The sequence below is a fragment of the Elaeis guineensis genome, chromosome 16 (genome assembly GCF_000442705.2).
Source record: "Elaeis guineensis isolate ETL-2024a chromosome 16, EG11, whole genome shotgun sequence".
NCBI lineage: Eukaryota > Viridiplantae > Streptophyta > Magnoliopsida > Arecales > Arecaceae > Elaeis > Elaeis guineensis.
Genome location: NC_026008.2, coordinates 37,511,486 through 37,532,764, shown reverse-complemented (window position 1 = coordinate 37,532,764; position 21,279 = coordinate 37,511,486). Strand labels below are relative to the sequence as shown.

At 47.5% G+C, this 21,279-nt stretch overlaps 1 protein-coding gene across 1 annotated transcript; it reads right to left on the bottom strand.

Moving 5' to 3' along the window:
- Positions 1-639: 639 nt before the first annotated feature.
- Positions 640-15,418, bottom strand: LOC105059559 (ras-related protein RABH1b). Its single transcript, XM_010942888.4, has 6 exons — positions 14,985-15,418; positions 4,694-4,764; positions 4,253-4,341; positions 3,912-4,023; positions 1,486-1,576; positions 640-1,213 (listed from the first exon to the last, which is right to left on the bottom strand). Exons 1-6 carry the CDS (start codon positions 15,099-15,101, stop codon positions 1,067-1,069), a joined length of 627 nt encoding a protein of 208 aa, XP_010941190.1. The 5' UTR covers positions 15,102-15,418; the 3' UTR covers positions 640-1,066.
- Positions 15,419-21,279: the final 5,861 nt, after the last annotated feature.

The window sequence follows — 21,279 nt, the reverse complement described above, 5'->3', positions numbered from 1 at the left end:
GAAAAAAATGTTCCATAGATGACATTAAATACATCTGTATATTGGTAAATACAAAGGGCTGTCACTGTTTTGAAAGCTAAATAAATTGAGAAAGAAGCATGAAGAAGAGTTTGTGCACTTGTTTGCATCATTACCACCACCACTAGAATGAGAAGGGCGGTTACTCATCTGATGCTGTGAATAAACATATTGATAACATCACTAGAAAACTGTTTGATGGTTTATTGGTCTAATCTGTATTTCATAAGCCAAGCAGTAAAATAAAAGCATTAAAACAGATCATCCAATTGTAACGTACATCATCTTGCAACAATTGACCTAAATGTGATTGTTACCTTCAAACAGCTATAACATACAACCGCATCAAGATTTATCACTCAAACCTGATGTTATAGTCAACCCAGTCATTCTGCATACAGCATGATCATTGCAAACTAGGGTATAATCCATAAGAAATCACTGAGATATTTACTCCGGTAACTCCAGAAAATCAAGCTTTCATGCAAAATAAGAATACATCCAGCCACAACAATCTTATTCTGCGGAAGCCTTTGAAGGCTAGGCTCTTGAGACCAGCAGCATTGACACATTAATACAAACCAAAACACCCATCACAAACCAGTCTTGACAGGAAGCACATACAGTTCATAATGCTGTTGCTGCTGGCAATGCCCAAAATATTTATCATCAATGACCCAAGTTTGTAAGTATACCATTATTCAACTCTCTTATACAGTACTGAAGAAAGAGAGGAGTTCACCAAAAAATCTAAAAGCTTGACTCTAGTCCAAAACACACCTCTACACAAGATTCTTTGGATAGTCAATTATGAATAGAAAAAAGGGAATTCTATTTACATGCTTGAGAGAATCTTTACTTTGAATCATGAAGTCTGGAAACTGATTTAGCCACCATAACCCTAACCTCTAGCAGATGCCCTTTTATTGACCAGGCTGCATGCTTTGAGGGAAAAACTAGTGCCACTGATCAAATGATAGGACAAGCTAATTCCACCAACTCCTTACAGATGAAGTAATCTCACGCACTAACAGACTTTGGGCTGGCATTAGCAACTGCAACCTCCAGATTGCTGCTGTGATTGGGATGCACTTGTAGTGGTTGTCTTGAGATTCACATCAACCATATCTTCCTGTTTTGCTGAGGAAAGATTCTCCATACCTGGCAATGCTGCAGCAATTTTCCGAAACAGTGCCTGTAGTAGTTGAAATGGTCATTACACCGTTTTTTTCATGAATAATAAATCTAATTCCAGACAAGGAAAAATTCATGGAAAAAAATAATGCATTTTCTCATTCATATCATGATTTATCACATAGGGATTTGGCACAACATACTTCTGGATCTGTTTTTAGGCCAGAGTGTGTAGTGCTAGGTTGTAGCATATTGGTTCATGTCTGGTGCCAAAAATTTCATGCCATAGCATCACTTTAAAGAACAAAAAGAAATTTCAAGTGGGAGAGACACCTTGACATTGAAGCCAGCCTTGGCACTTGTTTCTATAAACATAACACCAAGATCCTGAGCTTTAGCCTCTCCTTCCTCTATCGAGACTTGCCTATTGCAATCAACATACCAAAAAGCAACTATCAAACCATGAGTTGTTCGCAGGCAGTCATTGCAAGTCATAAAATTTGGAATACATGAAAGGCAATGTGCAACAAAAGCCCACAGGAGGCGTAGTAAGGTTTGGTGGTAAAATCTATGTTGGATATTCTATATTCTCTTAAAAAGAGGGTAAAAAGGTAAGAGCGAAACCAAGCTAAGCAGCCAAGTTGAAAGGAAGTTGCAAGAAAGAATTTGAAAAAGCTAACACCGCATGTAGCCCTTAATTGAAATGACTTGTAAATGAGGATTCATAATGTCTTCTTGGTTGGCTGTTGATGATTATGGTCCGTAACCTTCCATATGAACAGTAATTATTTGGAGCAGAAGAGGTGCTGTGTGAAAGACTATATATATCATCCATCAGAATCATGATACAAGTTCCCTCACAAAATTGATTAAGAGAAGACAATATTTACCAAATAGTGGCACAAATAAAGGAGTGATACATAGATGCCTATTTCACTTCCTAGAACAGAATAGACTATTCCATTTACTTCACCTGAGATCTGATGTAAATAACATATGAATGACAAGAGTGAGTCAACAATCACCAAACAAAGGAAAAAAGCCAACGGTGAGTTGACAGTTATAATCTATTAGGGAGATTTTCTTTTTTTTTTTTTTTTGGTGTTCCTTAATAGATTCAAGAATCAGCTAGCAATCATCAGCACGACGTTCCCTGCCGGCCTTTCATTGCCAATCCCAATGCCGCACAATGTTGACACCCTTATTGAAGATGTCTTGCACCTTGATGTCCCTAAATATGAGTATGAACTTAAAGGAATTATTATATCAATTGCAATAATAAAGCTCTTTGGAAAATCATAGTCGACATACCGAAAAGCCTGATCTTTCTATGATCCTCCCCTTCTTTTCAGGGCACAAAGCACAAAATGTAGAATTTAGATCAATGACCAATAATTTCTTATAAAGAAAGAAAAATGTCCCAACCATCAAATTCTTTTAATGATATCCTAAAATCTTTGGTGAACTATGAATTTCATGTAGACCAAGGTCCTCATCTCTATCCATCCTAATCACTGCCTTCCACCCTTTCTCTAAACTCCGTCTCCAAGTCCAACTCCACTTATTAACTAATGGATCCTCAAAAAATATCTTTCTTAAAACCTCCAGAAGATCCTTCAAATTTGTCCACTCAATTGTAAACCTCCAGAATCACATGCAGTCTCTCTCTCTTGCTCTCTTAGCAAAACTCATTTTAACTCACTCTCCATGTCCAAGATGGATCAACTTCTCTGCCCATTACAAAGTTCCTTTCCTGTGTTAATGCCATCATAGACTTGTTGCATAACATTGTCCCCTCTTTCCGTACCTATAACTATTTTACCTAATATAACTACATAATGCAAGGACCTCAAAATATACAAGCCTTGTAGTTTCCTAAGCAATCAATATAGGTTTTAAGCAGGCATGGGTGGTCTTGAATAACAAAAAAGCAGTACAATATACAGCTTCAGTCAAGATATTATGAATATGAAAGATGCATTGGTTCATCCTGATATTAAGTCAATATAGCTGTTATCAATAAAAGGAAGGCTCCTAGGCTACATTTAGCGAGAAACAATGAATTTTCTGCTCCCCCAAACTAAAAGAAAAGAGTAACATTAAATTGTCTCCAACTACATCATGAACCATCAACCGACATCCATATGCTGTTAACCCAACCCCCGGCCTCTCTCTTTCCCTCTGGAGGAGGGGGGGAGAGAGAGAGAGATCCACACAGAATTTATTTAAAAAGAACTAAACAGAGAGATACATTGATGCCACCACTACACTTAACAGTCTGACCTAAAAACTAAACAGGGGAAACTAAAACTACAAGGCTTAGGAAAAATTGCCTCTACACAGCATCCATTAAGAAGCACTGCATCCCAAAAATGGTACAATGTTCCCAGAAAACCCTCCTCGACCTGACTTTCACCTAATCTTATGACCTGGAGCCTGCCTATTTTGTTCTCGTAGACAACAAATGCTTAGCCTCCCTTCTCTAGCACCTTATAATCTTCCAAGAAGTTAATCTTTCCAAGAATCTTTTCCACTTGCTTATCCAAGCACAATAAATCAAATAACTTGATACCCTTCCCCCAGTCCTGTGACAATTGCCTGATTCTCTATTTCAAGGACTTCCATTCTGACTGAAATTAACAGCCGAAGCAGGCAAGATAGGAGCAATCTTCCCATTGATAGAGCCAAAACAGACATGAAAAAATTAATGAAAGTAAAAAATATAAGCATATTATCAGACTTAACTGAGACCTGATCACCTTTTGTCAACAAGGTCAGTTTTGTTCCCAACGAGGACAATGATAACATCACCACCCCTCTCAGTTCGAACCTCTTCAATCCACTTTGAGGTGTTCAGGAAAGTTTGTCGGCCTACATCATTAAGATGACAAATCAGTAAGAAGCTTTCTCATGCAACAAAAGATCTACTAAGAAAGAAGAATTTAACTAAATATTTTTTAGTATAAAATTATAGATCAGATAAAAAACAATTTGCATCCAAAGTAGAGGATGAGATAATCCACTTAGAATATTCAGAGCATTATTATACAGGTTCTAGCTATGGATGTCTGCAATATGTGTCCGTGTGGCAGAAACATACTTGCAACATCATACACAATTACTGCAACAGAGGAATCCCTAATGTAGCTAGGAATTAGACTTCTGAATCTCTCCTGGCCAGCTGTATCCCTGTAGACAGATAAATATAGAAACAAATAAAGAACAAGAAATATATGACAGAAGAAACTTATATAAACATGCTTTAATTTATGATCTTTCTAAACAAGGAAGTTTTATAAAGTAAAAGGCCAAGAGCTTCCTGTAATCACTTTCTTGCTTTTCATTTGGCATCTAACCTTATTTGTGGTTCATCCTATAGGTCGGGATCCTTACTTTACTTGTTTCTAAAATGGTTTTCATTAATGGAAATCCAAGAAAAAGTTAATTGCTTCTTCGGTCTGTTTCATGATAACTTCCATGGAGATTGAAACATCACATTACATCAATAACTGTTATCTGTAAAACAAAGTTGTAATCCTACCAAAGTTGCAGCCTAACTGTCCGATCTTCAAGGTACATTGTCTTTGATAGAAAATCAATACCAATCGTCGCCTGTCCATCAATGCAAGAATCACTAGGCATCAGAAAAAACTCTATGTTTACATGAATAATTTTGCTGTAGCTGTAAATTAACTAAGGCCTGCATCCCATAGTATAACAGAAGAATCAGAAATGAAATGATAAGAAATGCCAATACAGATTGATGAGACTGATGACAAATAACATTGATGTTCAATCAGTAATGGCAAGCACATATTCCGATTATTTATACAGAAGTATATGCAAATAGACATAATGAGTGTCTTAAGAGATCTAAAGACAAATTTTATGTCCATTTCTAATCTACAAATGTGAATTTACATGTCATTATAAGTCAAGCAGACTGTACAACTTCATTAATTTGTGCATTATTAAGAAAACTTTGTTCATGTTTCGGTTTTAGTTTCTAGAAGCAAGAGCAGGTGTGCAAGTAGATTCAGGTGCTGGAATGGGAAAGTGGATCTTTTAACAGAATTTGGAATAAGGAAACTTTTAGGAAGCAGGTGTAGCAACAAGTCTCCAAAGAGATTCCTGCTACTAAGGTTTCACTTAATGATCCAGCTTGATCCAATGTAATAGTTATGAGAACAGCCTGTTCCAAAGTTTACAATCAACAGTACTCAAAAGAAACAACTTTAGGAACACTGGAAGAAATATCAATAAGACTGATGATGATCCTAAAGATCCAATGCTCAAGGATATATTCCATTATTGAATTATTGCTTTTAAAGATCCATAGGTCAATTTTATCAACCAAGTTCCTTTGATTATCTTGATTTAAGAAAGAGAAGCTTTTTTCTGGAGTAATTCATGGCAATGCTCCATCTAAAACCTGGTTATCTTGTATGACATGATAAACAGGTTAAACAGATGTTCTCCTTAAATTGATGGTTTAATCACATTGCATGATTGTCCAGCAGCATTAAGTTTTGGAGATCAAATGGTAGAGATCTCATTTCGGAATCAGATGAAGGATAAGGCAATGCTACTGAAAAATGAGTTACTGATGTTGTCCAGAATCCAGATCTTCGATAAGGTACGAAATTTAGGTTTTCTTTTACTAATATGATTTTGTTAATGCAATTTCAGTTTGGTAATTATGCTTAAGCATGCCATTTTGAGTGAAACAATCTATTCCCATGGTTAACCAAATGACCCACCACTCTTCAAGTGTAACATGGATGGTCTCTCAAATGAAAGAATAGCAAAAATAGTAGTCTTGAGGTCATCCCCACTCACAAGGATGTGATCCCAAATTGAAGAATAGAAAGAATAATAGTCTTGAGGTCATCCCTTCTTACATGGATGCCATCCTGAATAGAAGAACGAAAAGAATATTCTTGAGAAGAGGGTTACTTCATGGTTCATGATGGAATGACCATCGAGTAGGTCCTCTAAAGAAGAACAATTATATGGTTATATCTCCTTTTAAGCAACAAGCTCTTCAATATTAGAGGCACTCAAGAGGTAATTTAAAAAAAAAAAATAAAGAAAGAAAGAAATTGACCCTACACCCTGAAACCAACCCTACTAAGCAGAGGTTAAATTTTTGGGTTAACAAACATATTATGGATAGATACTATCAAAAAGGAACTGGAATCAGTCCCTCAGACACTCCTAAGAGTAAAAGAATCAGATGTAAAACGGCTAATCAAAAAGATGCTCAAAGCACATGAAATTAAAGAAACTAAAAATCTTGTGCACTTGCAAAAGGCTGTAAACAATAAGAAGGATTCAACTTCTTCAACACTTATCTCTCTGTTGATACAACAACCACTCTTCAAGTTCTGGTCACACAAGCATTTATATATGAAGTGGATAACTTGAACAATTAAAGGGACAGGTGGAGCCTTGCCAACATGAAGTGTGTAAATTGACTGAATTATCACAAGGCCCAAACAAGCATCCAGAAAATGACATGATAAACTTGATAAATTTACGTTTCATGTGGCTTCAGTTTAACCAGATCGGAGAAAATTTTATACGGTAAGATTATAAATTATCAAGTTCTTACTGCGACTTGTTGGGGGATACCCACCGACCGACCGACTGGCGGCCCGACCGACTGGCGGCCCGACCGACTAACGGCCCGACCGACCGACTGGCGGCCCGACCGACAGGCGGCCCGACCGACTTCTGCCCCGACCGACCGACGGCCGGACCGACCGACTGGCGGATGCCATCACCGGCTAATTATCGGCTCACGACCGACTGAGGGTGTGTCGGGTGCACCTTTCCCGACCGACTGAACCTAGAGGTCCGATGGCCGACTCACGAAAGACTCGCCGACCAACGGAGGGGCCCGACACCACTCAGCTGGCCACCGACTTTGGGTCGGTCGGCTCCTCCAACCGCCGTACAGCCGCCAGACCTTGTCAGCTCTGACAGCGACATGCGGCACGGCTACCTAGGGGTATTGTCCCGCCGAAGGCATTGTCAACCCTGGTGATTTGACAGCCGCACGGCGACGTGACATTTTCACGGCGACTCTGACAGTCCACAGTGAGTTGACAGTTCCTCACTTGTCCGCGCCATTAATGACGGTGCCATACCGTGCTCCACTATATAAACCGGGGAAGGCAACAGTGCAGGGGGATCGATCCGCTCCGTCTCTCCCACCTCTCGACCCCTTGAAAACCACAGGCTTGCTCCTCCCTCTCTCTCTCTCTCGATTGAGCTCTCTGTCTTCATTTCACTGTTGCCCAGTCTCCTCTCTGACTTGACCGTCGGAGGGTCCCCGCCGGAGCCGCCTCCGATCAGTGCGGACTTCTCGTTTTTGCAGGCGCTCGTTCTCCGGCGATCAGGCGACGAGGCGATTGGCCGCAACAGATTGGCGCGCCAGGTAGGGGGGCAGCATGACAAAGACAAGAGCTCAACGATCGAGAATCACTGGGTCGGCAAGGCGCTCTTCCCGCCGGAAAGAGGCCTCCCCGCCCCCACCGGCGGCGGAGCCCAGTTCTCCACGCCCTGCGGTGACCACGGAGGCCCAGATTGCGGCCATCGTACGGCAGATGACCGTACTGACCGACGCAGTCAAGAGCCTCCAGCAGCAACCGACGGCCCGACCGATGCCCTCCAGGAGCAGCCGCCGACGACCGCGCCGATCCCTGTCGCCTCCATGCGAGCGCCCCCAACAGCGCTCCCACGGAGAAGAGGAGGGACGACCATGGCGCGACGACCGACGGTCCCAGCGGCCCTCTCCTTCCCCGTTGGAACGGGCAAGGAAGGAGAAACGGCCGCGCGCGCCGTCGGCCTCCCTCTCAGAATCTTCCGGAGACTCCACCCCCGGGGTCTCCCAGCATCAACGAGCGGACGACTACGAGCGCCGGTTCGAGGAAATCGACCGCCGACTCGCCCAGTTGCAGATGGACGGCCAGAAGTCTTCGAACAACGTCGACTTCCAGACCGCCCAACCTCTCTCTCTCGACTGGTCCTCGACGAGCCGATTCTCAGTCGGTTCAAAATGCCGCACGTGGAGCCATACGACGGCTCCACCGATCCGGTCGACCATCTCGAGAGCTATAAAGCTCTCATGACGATCCAAGGGGCAACCGACGCTCTTTTTTGCATCGGCTTCCCCGCCACACTCCGCAAGGCTGCCAGGGCCTGGTACTCCGGTCTCCAATCGGGAAGTATCCATTCCTTCGGATAGCTCGAGCACTCGTTCGTGGCCCATTTCAGCACCAGCCGAAAGCCGCCGCGAACGTCGGACAGCCTTTTCTCCCTCAAGCAGGGGGAAAACGAGACGCTCCGACACTTCGTGGCGCGATTCAACGCGGCCACGCTCGAGGTCCGGGACCTCAACGAAGACATGGCTATCTCAGCCATGAAGCGGGGCCTGAGGGCGTCCCGATTCACCTATTCTCTAGACAAGACCCTCCCCCGGACATATGCTGAGCTACTGAAGCGCGCATACAAGTATATGCGCGCGGACGAAGGAGCGTCCGACCGACGCTTGGCCGAGCCCAGAGGCCCGAAAGAGAAGCGGAGAAAAGGTCGGGAGCCCGCCGAACCAAGCAGGCCCCCGACCAATAGTCGGGTCTCGCCACCCCGACGGATCCAAAAATCACCCCGGCAACAGACTCCGAGGCCGGCACGCCCCAGGTACGACTCCTACACTCCTCTCTCCGCTCCCCGTGCGCAGATCCTGATGGAGATCGACGGGGAGGAATACCTGCGACGGCCTCCGCCTCTGAAGGCAAAAGGCCTCGACCGTCGGAAGTACTGCCGATTTCATCGAAGCCACGGCCACGAGACCGAACGGTGCATCCAGCTGAAGGATGAGATTGAAGCTCTCATCCGCCGGGGGTACCTCGGCAAATTCCGGAAGGGTCCGCCGACCCAACCAGTTGCCGATCGACGCCCCCAGCCGACTGAAGAGCCGGCGACCAACCAGCCGACGGCTGGAGTCATCAACATGATCTCCAAGCGGCTGGGCCCGGGGACATCTGCGGGAGGGGAGCCGACGAAAAGGCAGCGCCCGGACGACGTAATCGCCTTCATGGAGGACGACGTTCGGGGCATCCAGACTCCCCACGACGATGCCGTTGTTGTGTCGGCGACGATAGCGAACTATGATGTAAAACAAATTTTTGTTGATAATGAAAGTTCGACGAATGTTTTGTTTTACTCGACCTTCTCCCGAATGCGACTGTCAACTGATCGACTCAAGAGGGTCTCCATGCCCTTGATCGGCTTTGCCGGAGACGCCGTCGCGACAGATGGAGAAATCACCCTGCCCGTGACGGTCGGCACCGAACCACGGCAAAGCACGGTCTCCCTAACTTTCGCGGTCGTCCAAGTTCCTTCGACCTACAACGCCATACTTGGACGACCCAGATTGAACGCCCTCAAGGCGATCGTCTCGACGTACCATCTCCTTGTTCGGTTCCCGACCAAAAACGGAATCGGGGAGATGCGCGGAGATCAACAGCTCGCCCGACGATGCTTTCAAATCTCCGCTCAAAGCGACGAGTCGAGGGGTTCTCTGACGATCGACAAGCTGGACCACCGGGAGGAGGAAGAACGGGGTTCGCCGGCCGAGCAGCTCGAGGCGATCCCGATAGGAGAAAATCCCGACAGGAAAGTTTGGGTCGGGTCTCAATTGCCCGACACCGAACGACGCCGACTGACGGAGCTGCTGACGGCCAATGCCGACATATTTGCTTGGTCGGCAGCAGATATGTCGGGCATCCCCCCAGAAACAATAACCCACCGACTCAACATCGATCCGACGATGAGGCCGGTGAGGCAGAAGAAGAGGTCCTTCGCGCCAGAAAGGCAGAGGGCCATCGACGAAGAAGTGGACAAGCTACTCGAAGCAGGCTTCATCCGAGAATCCACGTATCCCGATTGGCTCGCCAATGTTGTCATGGTCAAGAAAGCCAACGGGAAGTGGAGGATCTGCATCGACTATACCGACCTAAACCGAGCCTGCCCGAAGGATAGCTTCCCACTTCCGAAGATCGACCAGCTGGTGGATGCGACGTCCGGATTTCAACTGCTCAGCTTCATGGACGCCTTCGCCGGATACAACCAGATCCGGATGGCGCCTGAAGACGAGGAGCACACCGCGTTCGTGACTCCCAAGGGCCTCTACTGTTATCGCGTGATGCCCTTCGGACTGAAGAACGCCGGCGCCACCTACCAGCGACTCGTCAATAAGATCTTCAAAGACCAAATCGGGCGCAACATGGAGGTATACGTGGACGACATGCTGGTGAAGGGCACGCGGATCCCGGACCATGTTCAGGACCTCGAGGAGACCTTTCGCACCCTTCGACGACACCGAATGAAGCTCAACCCGACCAAATGTGCTTTCGGGGTGACCTCAGGAAAGTTCCTCGGATTCCTCGTTTCACAGAGAGGGATCGAGGCCAACCCTGAGAAAATAAAGGCGATCCTCGGCATGCGCCATCCGAACACCAAGAAGGAGGTCCAACAGCTGAACGAAAAAATCGTCGCTCTTAGCCGATTCATTTCTCGATCAGCTGAAAGGTGCCTCCCGTTCTTCAAAACTCTGCGCCACGCGAATGGTTTCTCTTGGTCGGATGAGTGCCAGCAGGCCTTCGAAGACCTGAAAAAGTACTTGGCTTCCCCACCGTTGCTCGTGAAGCCGCGGGTCGGGGAGACCTTGTATCTCTACTTGGCCACGTCTCCTGGGGCGATCAGTTCGGTGCTCGTTCGGAAAAACGAGTGCCGAACTCATCAGCCCATCTACTACACCAGCAAAGTGCTCCACGGCGCCAAAGCCAGATATTCGGAGACGGAAAAGATGATTTTCGCCCTGACCGTCTCCGCGCAACAACTTCGACCATACTTCCAAGCCCATGCCATAGTGGTGCTCACCAACCAGCCCCTGAGGGCAATTTTGCACCGACCGGACACGTCCGGACGACTGGCCAAGTGGGCGATGAAGCTCAGCGAGTTCGACATTCAGTACCGACCGAGGCCTGCCCTGAAGGCTCAGGTCTTGGCCGACTTCATCGCCGAGTGCCCGACAACCGACCAAGGGTCGGGAGCTGAAGACCCAGGACGAGATGCGGTCTCTGAGCCAGACCCGATCTCCACCTGGGTACTCCACATCGACGGAGCCTCAAACGCTCGGGGAAGCGGGGCCGGGCTCCTACTCACGAATTCGGATGGGGTGGTCACCGAGTACGCCCTCCGGTTCGACTTCAAGGCCTCCAACAATCAAGCCGAATACGAGGCACTCCTCGCTGGCTTGAGGATGGCGAAGGAGCTGGGCATCGACAGCCTCCGGGCATTCTCCGACTCTCAGCTGATCGTGGGGCAGGTCAAGGGCGAATTCGAGGCGCGAGATCCGACCATGATCAAGTACCTTCAGAAAGTGAAGGACCTCGTGGTGCGCCTCGAGTATTTTGAAATTTTTCACATCCCTAAGTCGGAGAACGCCCGTGCCGACGCACTCTCCAGATTGGCAACGTCGGCCTACGACTCTTTGGGTCGGACGTTCGTCGAAAACCTCCAGCAGTCGAGCATCGATCGGGTCGAAGAAGTACAGCAGCTAACTTCCGAACCAAGTTGGATGGACCCGATCGTCCGGTACCTGACCGACGGGATCAGTCCCGAAGATCCTGCGGAGGCCAAGCGGCTCCGATGGTCGGCCTCTCAATATGTGATCACGGACGGCCGACTCTACAAAAGGTCGTTCTCCCTCCCTTTGCTTAGGTGTTTGGGGCCGACCGACGCCGACTACGCTCTCCGAGAGGTTCACGAAGGACCGGCCCCCGATGCTGGCCTCTTCCTTGTCGCGAACCGCCGAATCTCGACGTCTGTCGGCCGCATCCTTGGAGGTGTCCCTGCAATACCGACAAAAATGTTAAAGACCGGACCAAGAGCCGAATGAAAAGAAAGACCGGGGGATCGGGCGATACCTAGTCGGGGGACCAGACTCAAGCCGGCATCATAGAGAGCTTGTTCGGTAACAAGCTCCCTCTGCTTCGGGACCGACATGTCTTTCAGTTGGTGGAAGTCCTCCCGGTCGTCCGCCTCCACCCGGCTGTTGTCGTTGGCTTCGGTTCGGAGCACACCCCAGCGGGAAGAGAAGCCCCAAGGAGATGAGGAAGAAACAAAGAAAAACTGGTTCTTCCACCCATGAATGGACGATGGAAGACCAGTGATGAAGGCAAGACCCTTCCGGGGGTTGAAGAGCCACCACCCTCGGGCTTTAAGGTGGGGTCGAAGCACAAAGAATGCCCGGAAGAGTGAAACGCGAGGGTTGGTCGGCAAGAGCTGACACAACAGCGCAAAGAAGATGATGAGACGGACGGAGTTCGGCGCCAGTTGCGCCGGACAGAGTCCGTAATAATCTAATAGATTCCGGACGAACTCCGGAATCGGAAGCTGAAGACCCGCGCGAAGGTCTTCGATATACAGCGCCAGATCGCCGGGCGGAGGGCTGTTTACCCGACCGCTGGCCCCTGGAGCGGAGAGCCGAAACTGCTCCGGGATGCGATATTGCTCCCGAAGCCGATCGACATTCGGCCCCGAAAGCGAGGAGGCCTCATCTTCCGGAGCCGATCGGGAGTCGTCGGTCGGGTTCCCCGACCGAGCTCCCTGAGTTGGATTCCTGGCCATTGCACCGGAACCGAATGAAGAAGAAGAAGGAGGAGAAAAAGAGAAGAAGAGGAAGAAGAAGAAGATGGGAAAGGTGGACCACGAACCAGATGAACTCCTTCGGAAGCAAGAAAGCTCTGCCCGCGACGACTGAGAAATCGCCCGGACAGAGTTTCTCCAGTAAAATGGCAAGTGTGGGGTCATGGGTCCGGGAGGTCCTATATATATAGGGCCGACCGACGGCCGAGATGCTTCCGCGCCGACCGAAGGCCCACAGATGTGCGACGCGTGGCGCCCGCCGGTTGGCGGAGTATTCGGCGCGCCCCGTCCCGGGACGGCCGCACCGCCCACATTAAATGCGGGGGGCGCCGGCCAACCACCTTCGACACGCGGCGCGCGGGAGCACGATCCCGCATTTATGCGCCCGCGCCGATTCGCGTTCCCGATGGGACGCCTGACAGCGGCCCACACTCCCGCGATCGGCGCCGAATATCCGACCGTCTGACGCCGTATCGTCCGGCGCCCGATCTTCTGACACCGACGTAACGTCTGACGACGACAAGACGCGACGTCTGACACCTGACGCCGACATGACTTCTGACACCGACTAGACGTCCGGATCGCTTGGCATTTATGAGGCGTCTGACATCGGATCAACCGGCGGTACGGTCGGATCTATGCGTACGACAAATCCACTCCCAGTCGTCCAGGATTGCTGCCCAAATGAAAGCATCGGCCAGCTCACCATCCGACTTAGGAGTGGAGGGGGGCAACTGTTGGGGGATACCCACCGACCGACCGACTGGCGGCCCGACCGACTGGCGGCCCGACCGACTAACGGCCCGACCGACCGACTGGCGGCCCGACCGACAGGCGGCCCGACCGACTTCTGCCCCGACCGACCGACGGCTGGACCGACCGACTGGCGGATGCCATCACCGGCTAATTATCGGCTCACGACCGACTGAGGGTGTGTCGGGTGCACCTTTCCCGACCGACTGAACCTAGAGGTCCGATGGCCGACTCACGAAAGACTCGCCGACCAACGGAGGGGCCCGACACCACTCAGCTGGCCACCGACTTTGGGTCGGTCGGCTCCTCCAACCGCCGTACAGCCGCCAGATCTTGTCAGCTCTGACAGCGACATGCGGCACGGCTACCTAGGGGCATTGTCCCGCCGAGGGCATTGTCAACCCTGGTGATTTGACAGCCGCACGGCGACGTGACATTTTCACGGCGACTCTGACAGTCCACAGTGAGTTGACAGTTCCTCACTTGTCCGCGTCATTAATGACGGCGCCATACCGTGCTCCACTATATAAACCGGGGAAGGCAACAGTGCAGGAGGATCGATCCGCTCCGTCTCTCCCACCTCTCGACCCCTTGAAAACCACAGGCTTGCTCCCCCCCTCTCTCTCTCTCGATTGAGCTCTCTGTCTTCATTTCACTGTTGCCCAGTCTCCTCTCTGACTTGACCGTCGGAGGGTCCCCGCCGGAGCCGCCTCCGGTCAGTGCGGACTTCTCGTTTTTGCAGGCGCTCGTTCCCCGGCGATCAGGCGACGAGGCGATTGGCCGCAACACGACTTTTTTTCCTTGAGATCTTTTCTCCACACAACATTTTCTTGAACATTTTGCATGTCTGTAACATCCTAACATACATAATCCTCCACATGCACGTCTATTGCTCACACCTCTCTCTCTACCAACCCCCCACCCCCAACAAACCACACACACACACGCACGCACGCGCACGCACACACAAAAAAAAAAAAAAAAAGGTATTACACATCCAAACAGCATAAATAACACATCAAACGAAATCTGCAAGAGAGAAAACCATTGCTAAAATCCAATATCAGCTATATCCAGCCAACAGCGAGCAATTGAAGCAATCTCAATAACCGAAAAACGTTGAATAAATCAAAAAATAGTAAAACGCCGATCTTTGACTAGTCTACCAACATAATTTCCAAGGTCTAGATCAATCAAGCTCCAACTTTTCAATCAACGGCAGATTAAAGGAACACAGATCCAATCACGATCCCACATCAACACAGAGAATCGAACCCTAAAGACCCCAATTAAAACGAATTTCATGATTTCCAAAGCCCTGAATTGATCGATGATCGAGGGATGCCGGGATTCCGCCTAACCTGATAGGTGTTGTCGAACTTGTCGTACATGAATCGAGTAATGATGCTGGTCTTGCCGACGGACTGGTCGCCGAGGAACACCAGCTTGTACTTGGCGAGGGCGGAGACCGGAGCCATTGCCGGAGATCTGGCGACAAAGCCGAGAGCAAAAGCGTCCGGATTTCCGGAGAGTGAGTCCGGCTTCGATCCCCTTTCGATCCTTCTCCCTTGCGCACACTCGAGAGTGCAGCTCAGGCGGACTTTATTGGGAGCCTACCTAGAAATTATTTAATTTGGATTTGGATTTGGGACTTGCCAATATATCGTTTCTCAGCTGGGTTGCGTTGGAGTTCTTCATAAAATTGAGCTGGGTTTGGTTAATCACACATAGTCTAATCTGATTCCCTCCGACTTCTAACCTACTTTTCTCGTAGTGAAGCTTGACCTACTTCAGCCTGACCTAGTGGAGTTTGGCCTAGCTGTAGGATGGGATTGGGTTGGATTGGGTTTGTTAGGTTATGGATTTGAATGGTGGTTAGTTTTTTATAGATCAAGGTGGATATGGATTAGCTATTGACCTAACTGAACTGATCCACTCGTGTTGCCTCCATACATCAAAGTAAATGAGTGAGCTTCAAGCAAATCGGACTTTAGCGTATATTGTAGCTTGATTTATTTCATTCTAAGTTAAATTTAGATGTCTGCAAAAGACTAGAGTTTGATTTTGATTATAATATTAATTTTATTTTTATCTAGTTGATATGAACATGAATAATTATAATGCCGATGATTATAGTATGAGTGGATTTCTATCTCTTTCTTTCTTTCAAGAAAAAAAAAAAAAAAAAAAGCTTCTAAGTGAGATGATCAATCTTGGACAAGGGTCATTAAACTACTTCCTCCTCTAGTTTTGCAATAAAAGAGCTCAATCTTTAAGTTGGAAGGATATTGTCTAGACCCTTGGCCCTTTTTGCTTGAAAATTTGTACTTTGGCAATAGCAACTCAATTAAATTTTACAAGGGTGTTTTGATTGATGATCACCCTCTCTATACCCTTTTCCCTCATCTCTATGATAATTCAAAGAACAAAGAAGCACCTCTTTTTGGATTGATTCTTTTTGCAGCTTGTCTATCCTTTTAAATCTTCCAATCACCAATTTAGAATTGTAGGAATTCAAGGATCTTGTTGATATCTTTCATCCAAGGCCCAACCACTTATTGGAGAAGTCAAAGTTTTCTCTATCAGATCTTATACAAATTTCTTAATAGAGAAGTTATGAACTTTTTGTTGGAATTTATCTAATAAGCCTATCTAAATATGGCCCATACTAATATACATCAAAATTTATTTCATATGTTTTAAATTGATATGGACTCTAACTAAAGATAAACCTCCGATAAAACGATAGGAATATTTTTGATGGTTTGATAAAGTTAAACTTTATGCAACCATCGTGGATAACATCTATCTTCTAGTTATTGCAATTGATTTAGATACTATCTTTAATAGATGAGATACGTTATAAAAGGACATCCCCTACGAACTTGATCTCCAACTCACTCAAGAACTTGTGAGATCCTCTCCATCAAGTATACTTGAAATTCGGATTGAAAAACTAAGATATTGCTCGATGATAGTTAAGAGCACATCCAACTTGATTTTCTTATAGCTGCAGGATGATTTGATAAGCTGATTTGAGAAATCTTGGATGGCTTTGATGCTTAATCTTCATGTAAGTTTTATTACTCCATAAAGTTCTAATACTTTTTTCTTGTTCCTTCTGTATCATAGAAAAATTCAAGGTTCTTATTTGTTTTGCTTTAATAATTAGATTAAACACTAGCGAACAACCAAAGAAGAAAGAATGGATTCATGTATTTTGCTATCCACCTTTTAAGGTAGGATCCAATCTTGTTGATCACAATTTGGTCTTTTGTCCATCTCAACTTCTATTTGAAGACCACTCATTTCTTATTGCAAAGTAGCCAAAGTTAGCTAACATTCATTTAGGGATTTTTGATATGGAGTATTACAATAATCTTCTCTCAAGTACCTTCTACATACTTTTACATGCTCATTGTTATGGTTTCTTTATTGTTTTGGAAAGAATGTGATGGCAAATTTTCTCACAAAAATTCTCAGAAGGCAAGAAAATGCTGAAGAATGCTCTCTTTTTTTTTTTTCTACTTCACTCTTGAAGCTATATCATCTCTAATAAATCACAGCAATCCTTTTCCTCCATTTTAAATTGTCTTAACTCTTTTTTTCTTTATTTTAATGATATTATTTTCACTACTCTGTTTCTATTTTGATTGTAGAGGTTATTCTTTGTAATCTTTACTTTTTTCATTTACTAATAGAGTGGGTGGAGCTCTGCTCTTCCCTTAAGGGATAAAAAAAAGAGATGTGACTAATTATAATTGGGACAGTTGGAAGCTTAGCTTATGTAAGGAGTAAATGCTTTTTGCTTCATGAAAATTATTAGTTTACTAATTAAACTATTTCAAAATTTTAATATTTTTAAAATGATCCAAATTGGACATAAAACTAAACAAATATCCACTTAAATATGAATCCTTATCATAAATATCTAAAATTAAAATAATTTAGCCTATTGAGCAGATAAAGCCGAATTTTTATGATGTATCTAATTAAAAGATGCTTAAACACTCATTTACACTCACCTTTTTATATTTTTTTTATATTTATAAATAGGGAATGGGATACTAAATGAGTGAATTCAATTTAGTTTGCTGATTTTTGCTGCATCTGGATTTGGTTGATTCAAGTTTGACTTGATTCTCTCCTTTGTTGGAGTACATTTTTAAGAGAATATATAGCAGTTTGTTATGTCTTGAAAATAGACTGTCATCTATTATTTGTACTTGAGTAGGTCAATTACTCTCAAGAGAGCATCTTCATAGTATACCTGCAATATCTATAACTTAGTTTTAGTTGATGTATGTACAAAAAGATACTTGTCAAATGTTCAAGAAAAAATAATATTAATTAAAAGATTTTTCAATAAAAATAAATATTTGATTTTTTTATTCATACACGAGAGGAAGATTGTCTGTATGAAAATATTAGTAAGATCATGATGAACAAGTTTTACTTGTGTTGATGGCATAGCCATGCACCATTTGTAACATGCAACTACAACCTCCTATTAACTTAATCCGATAGCACAACTTTAATTATGCTTCAGTGGACATCTAATTGTTTATGCTTAGGATTATAAATATACCTTATGGTTCATAAACATCTTGTGCTTGAGCACTTTTTTTGTTAAAAAAAAAAAATCTTGGCCCACAAACTTATTGGGCTTAAGCACCTAGGCCCACAAAAAATATATGACCAACCAAACACTTGTTCCAGCTTGGTTCATACAACAATTGACCCAACCTCGAATATACTCCATGAAGCTGGCCTTGATGGTCCCTTCATGGGAACAAGCAAAGCCCAGGCATCTTGATACCTGGCTTTGCTCATCTGCAGCTCTAAATACGCTTTCAAGTTGTGTTGCGGCCAATCTCCTCATCGCCTGATCGCCGGGGACGAGCACCTGCAAGAAAAGTCCACACTGACCGGAAATGTCTCCGATGGGGATCCTCCGACGGTCAAGTCAGAGAGGAGACTAGGCAACAGTAGAAAAGAATCAGGAGAGCTCAGCAGGAGAGAGAGAGAGAGCTAGAGAGGGAGAGTTCAGGGCTTCGAAAGAACCTCCTCCAGCACTGTTGCCTTCCTCATTTTATAGTAGAGCGTGGCATGGCACCGTCATTAATGGCGCAGACAATGGGAGAGTTGTCAAATCGTCGGAGGCTGTCAGAGTCACCATGGGGCTATCAAATCGTCGTGGTGCTGTCAAATCACTAGGGTTGATCCATGTCCAGGGTAGGACGATATCCCAGGGCGGCTATGCCGCACGCCTCTGTCAGGACGGACGGCCTTCAGCAGTCGTACGGTGCTTGGAGCAGCCGACCGACCATACGTCGGCATTTGGTCGTAGGACATCGGGTGAAGACCCAGGGACACCGTCGGCTGGAGCGGCGCATCACGGGGATCGGACATCGGCCACCACCCCCGATGGTCAATTTGATGCGTTGCCAAAGTCGGGGGTCGGGCCGCATCGTTCGGCCAGTCGGAAACGGGAAGGATCTTTCCGACCGACATACCTTCGGTCGGACGTTGTCGGCCGATGCGGTCGGTAGAGTCGAGCACTGGTTAGGCGGGCCCAATGGTGAGTCGGTGTGAGAGTGACCAGTCGGTATATCCCAATAATTGCCCCCCCCACTCCTGAGTCGGATGGCGTGCTGGCCAGCATCCTTGCGTGGGCGGCGGCTTCGGGCGAAAGGAGTGAACATCCATCGCATTAAGCTCCGGCTCTGACGACCGTACCGTTGGTTGGTCCGACGCCAGACGCCAGACGTCCCACCGGTGTCAGGCGTCTCGTCAGTGTCAGACGTCCCGTCGGTGTCAGGCATCTCGTCGGTGTCAGGCGTCTCATCGGTGTCAGGCATCCCGTCAATGGGTTCCTTCGAAATTTTCTGAGATACCCTCGACGTATGAGGGCCTCGATTTCATCCTTGAGCTGGATGCACTGTTCGGTGTTATGGCCATGGCCTTGATGAAATCGACAGTACTTTCGTCGGTCGAGGCCTTTTGCCTTCAAAGGCGGAGGCCATCGCAAATATTCTTCCCCTTCGATCTCCATCAAAATCTGCGCACGAGGGGCAGAGAGGGGAGTATAAGAGTCGTACCTGAGATGCATCGGCCTCGGACTTCGCCGTCGAGGCGATCTCGGGCTCTGTCGCTGGGGTGAGACCTGTTTGTCGGTCGGGGGTCTGCTAGGCTCGGCAGGGGCCCGACCCTTCCTTCGCTTCTCCTTCGGGCCCTTGGCCTCAGTCAGGCACCGGTCGGAAGCTCCTTCATCTGCACGCATGTATTTATACGCGCTCTCCAGCAGTTCGACGTATGTCCGGGGGAGGGTCTTGTCCAAGGAGTATGTAAATCGGGACCCTCTTGGCCCCCTCTTCATGGCTAAGATAGCCATGTCTTCGTTGAGGTCCCGAACCTCGAGCGTGGCCGCGTTGAATCGCATCACGAAGTGTCGGAGCGTCTCATTTTCTTCCTGCTTGAGGAAAAAAAAGGTTGTCTGAGGTTCGTGGGGGCTTCCGGCTAGTGCTGAAATAGGTCACGAAAGCATGTTCGAGCTGACCGAAGGAGTGAATGCTTCCCGAGCGGAGGCCGGAGTATCAGGTCCTGGCGGCCTTGCGAAGTGTGGTGGGGAAGCCGATGCAGAGAAGAGCATCGGTCGCCCCTTGAATCGTCATGAGAGCCTTGTAGCTCTCCAGATGATCAACTGGGTCAGTGGAACCGTCATAGGGCTCCACATGGGGCATCTTGAACCGACTAGGGATCGGCTCGTCGAGGATGAGTCGGGAGAGAGGTTGGGCGGTCTGGAAGTCGACGTCGTTCGAGGACTTTTGTCTGTCCACCTGCAGTTGGGCAAGCCGACGGTCGATTTCTTCGAATCTGCATTCGTAGTCGTCGGCCCGTCGGTGCTGAGAGACCCTGGGGGTGGAGTCTCCCGACAAATCTGAGGGGGAGGCGGACGGTGTTCGCGGTCGCTTCTCCTTCCTTGCTCGTTCCAACTGGGAAGGAGACGGTCGTCGAGATCGATGGGTATCATGCCGTAGCCGCCTCTCCTCCTCTCGGTGGGAGTGCTGTGACAGCTGCTCCCGAGGAGGAGACGGAGACCGACGCGGGCGTCGGCGGCTGCTCCTAGAGGGCATCGGGTGAGCCGCCGGTTGCTCCATCGGCGAGTGCGGCAACCGGGTTAGTTGTTGTTGAAGGCTCTTGACCGCGTCCGTCAACACGGTTATCTGCCGCACGATCGCCACGATCTGCGTCTCCGTGGTCACCACAGGATGCGGAGAGCTAGGTTCCGCCATGGAGGGTGGAGGAGAGGCCTCTTCTCGACGGGAAGAGTGCCTCACCGATCCGATGGCCCTCGATCGTTGAGCCCTGGTTCTTGTCATTTCGAAAGGGTGTTTTCGAGTTCTGTGGGGGTCGTGATCCCTGTCTGCCCCTTCCTGGCGTGCCAAAACCTGTTGCGGCCAATCTCCTCATCGTCTGATCGTCGGGAACGAGCACCTATAAGGGAAGTCTACACTGACCGGAGATGTCTCCGGCGGAGACCCTCCGACGGTCAAGTCAGAGAGGAGACTAGGCAACAGTAGAAAAGAATTAGGGGAGCTCAGCGGGAGAGAGAGAGAGAGAGAGCTAGAGAGGGAGAGTTCAGGGGCTTCGAAA

Bases quoted from the DNA above. Each gene is read 5' to 3' on its own strand.
- LOC105059559 (XM_010942888.4), bottom strand. From the start codon at position 15,101: ATGGCTCCGGTCTCCGCCCTCGCCAAGTACAAGCTGGTGTTCCTCGGC. The intron at 4,765-14,984 runs GTTAGGCGGAAT...ATTGATGGACAG, and splicing joins AGTTCGACAACACCTATCAG to GCGACGATTGGTATTGATTT. The intron at 4,342-4,693 runs GTAGGATTACAA...ATCTGTCTACAG, and splicing joins ACAGTTAGGCTGCAACTTTG to GGATACAGCTGGCCAGGAGA.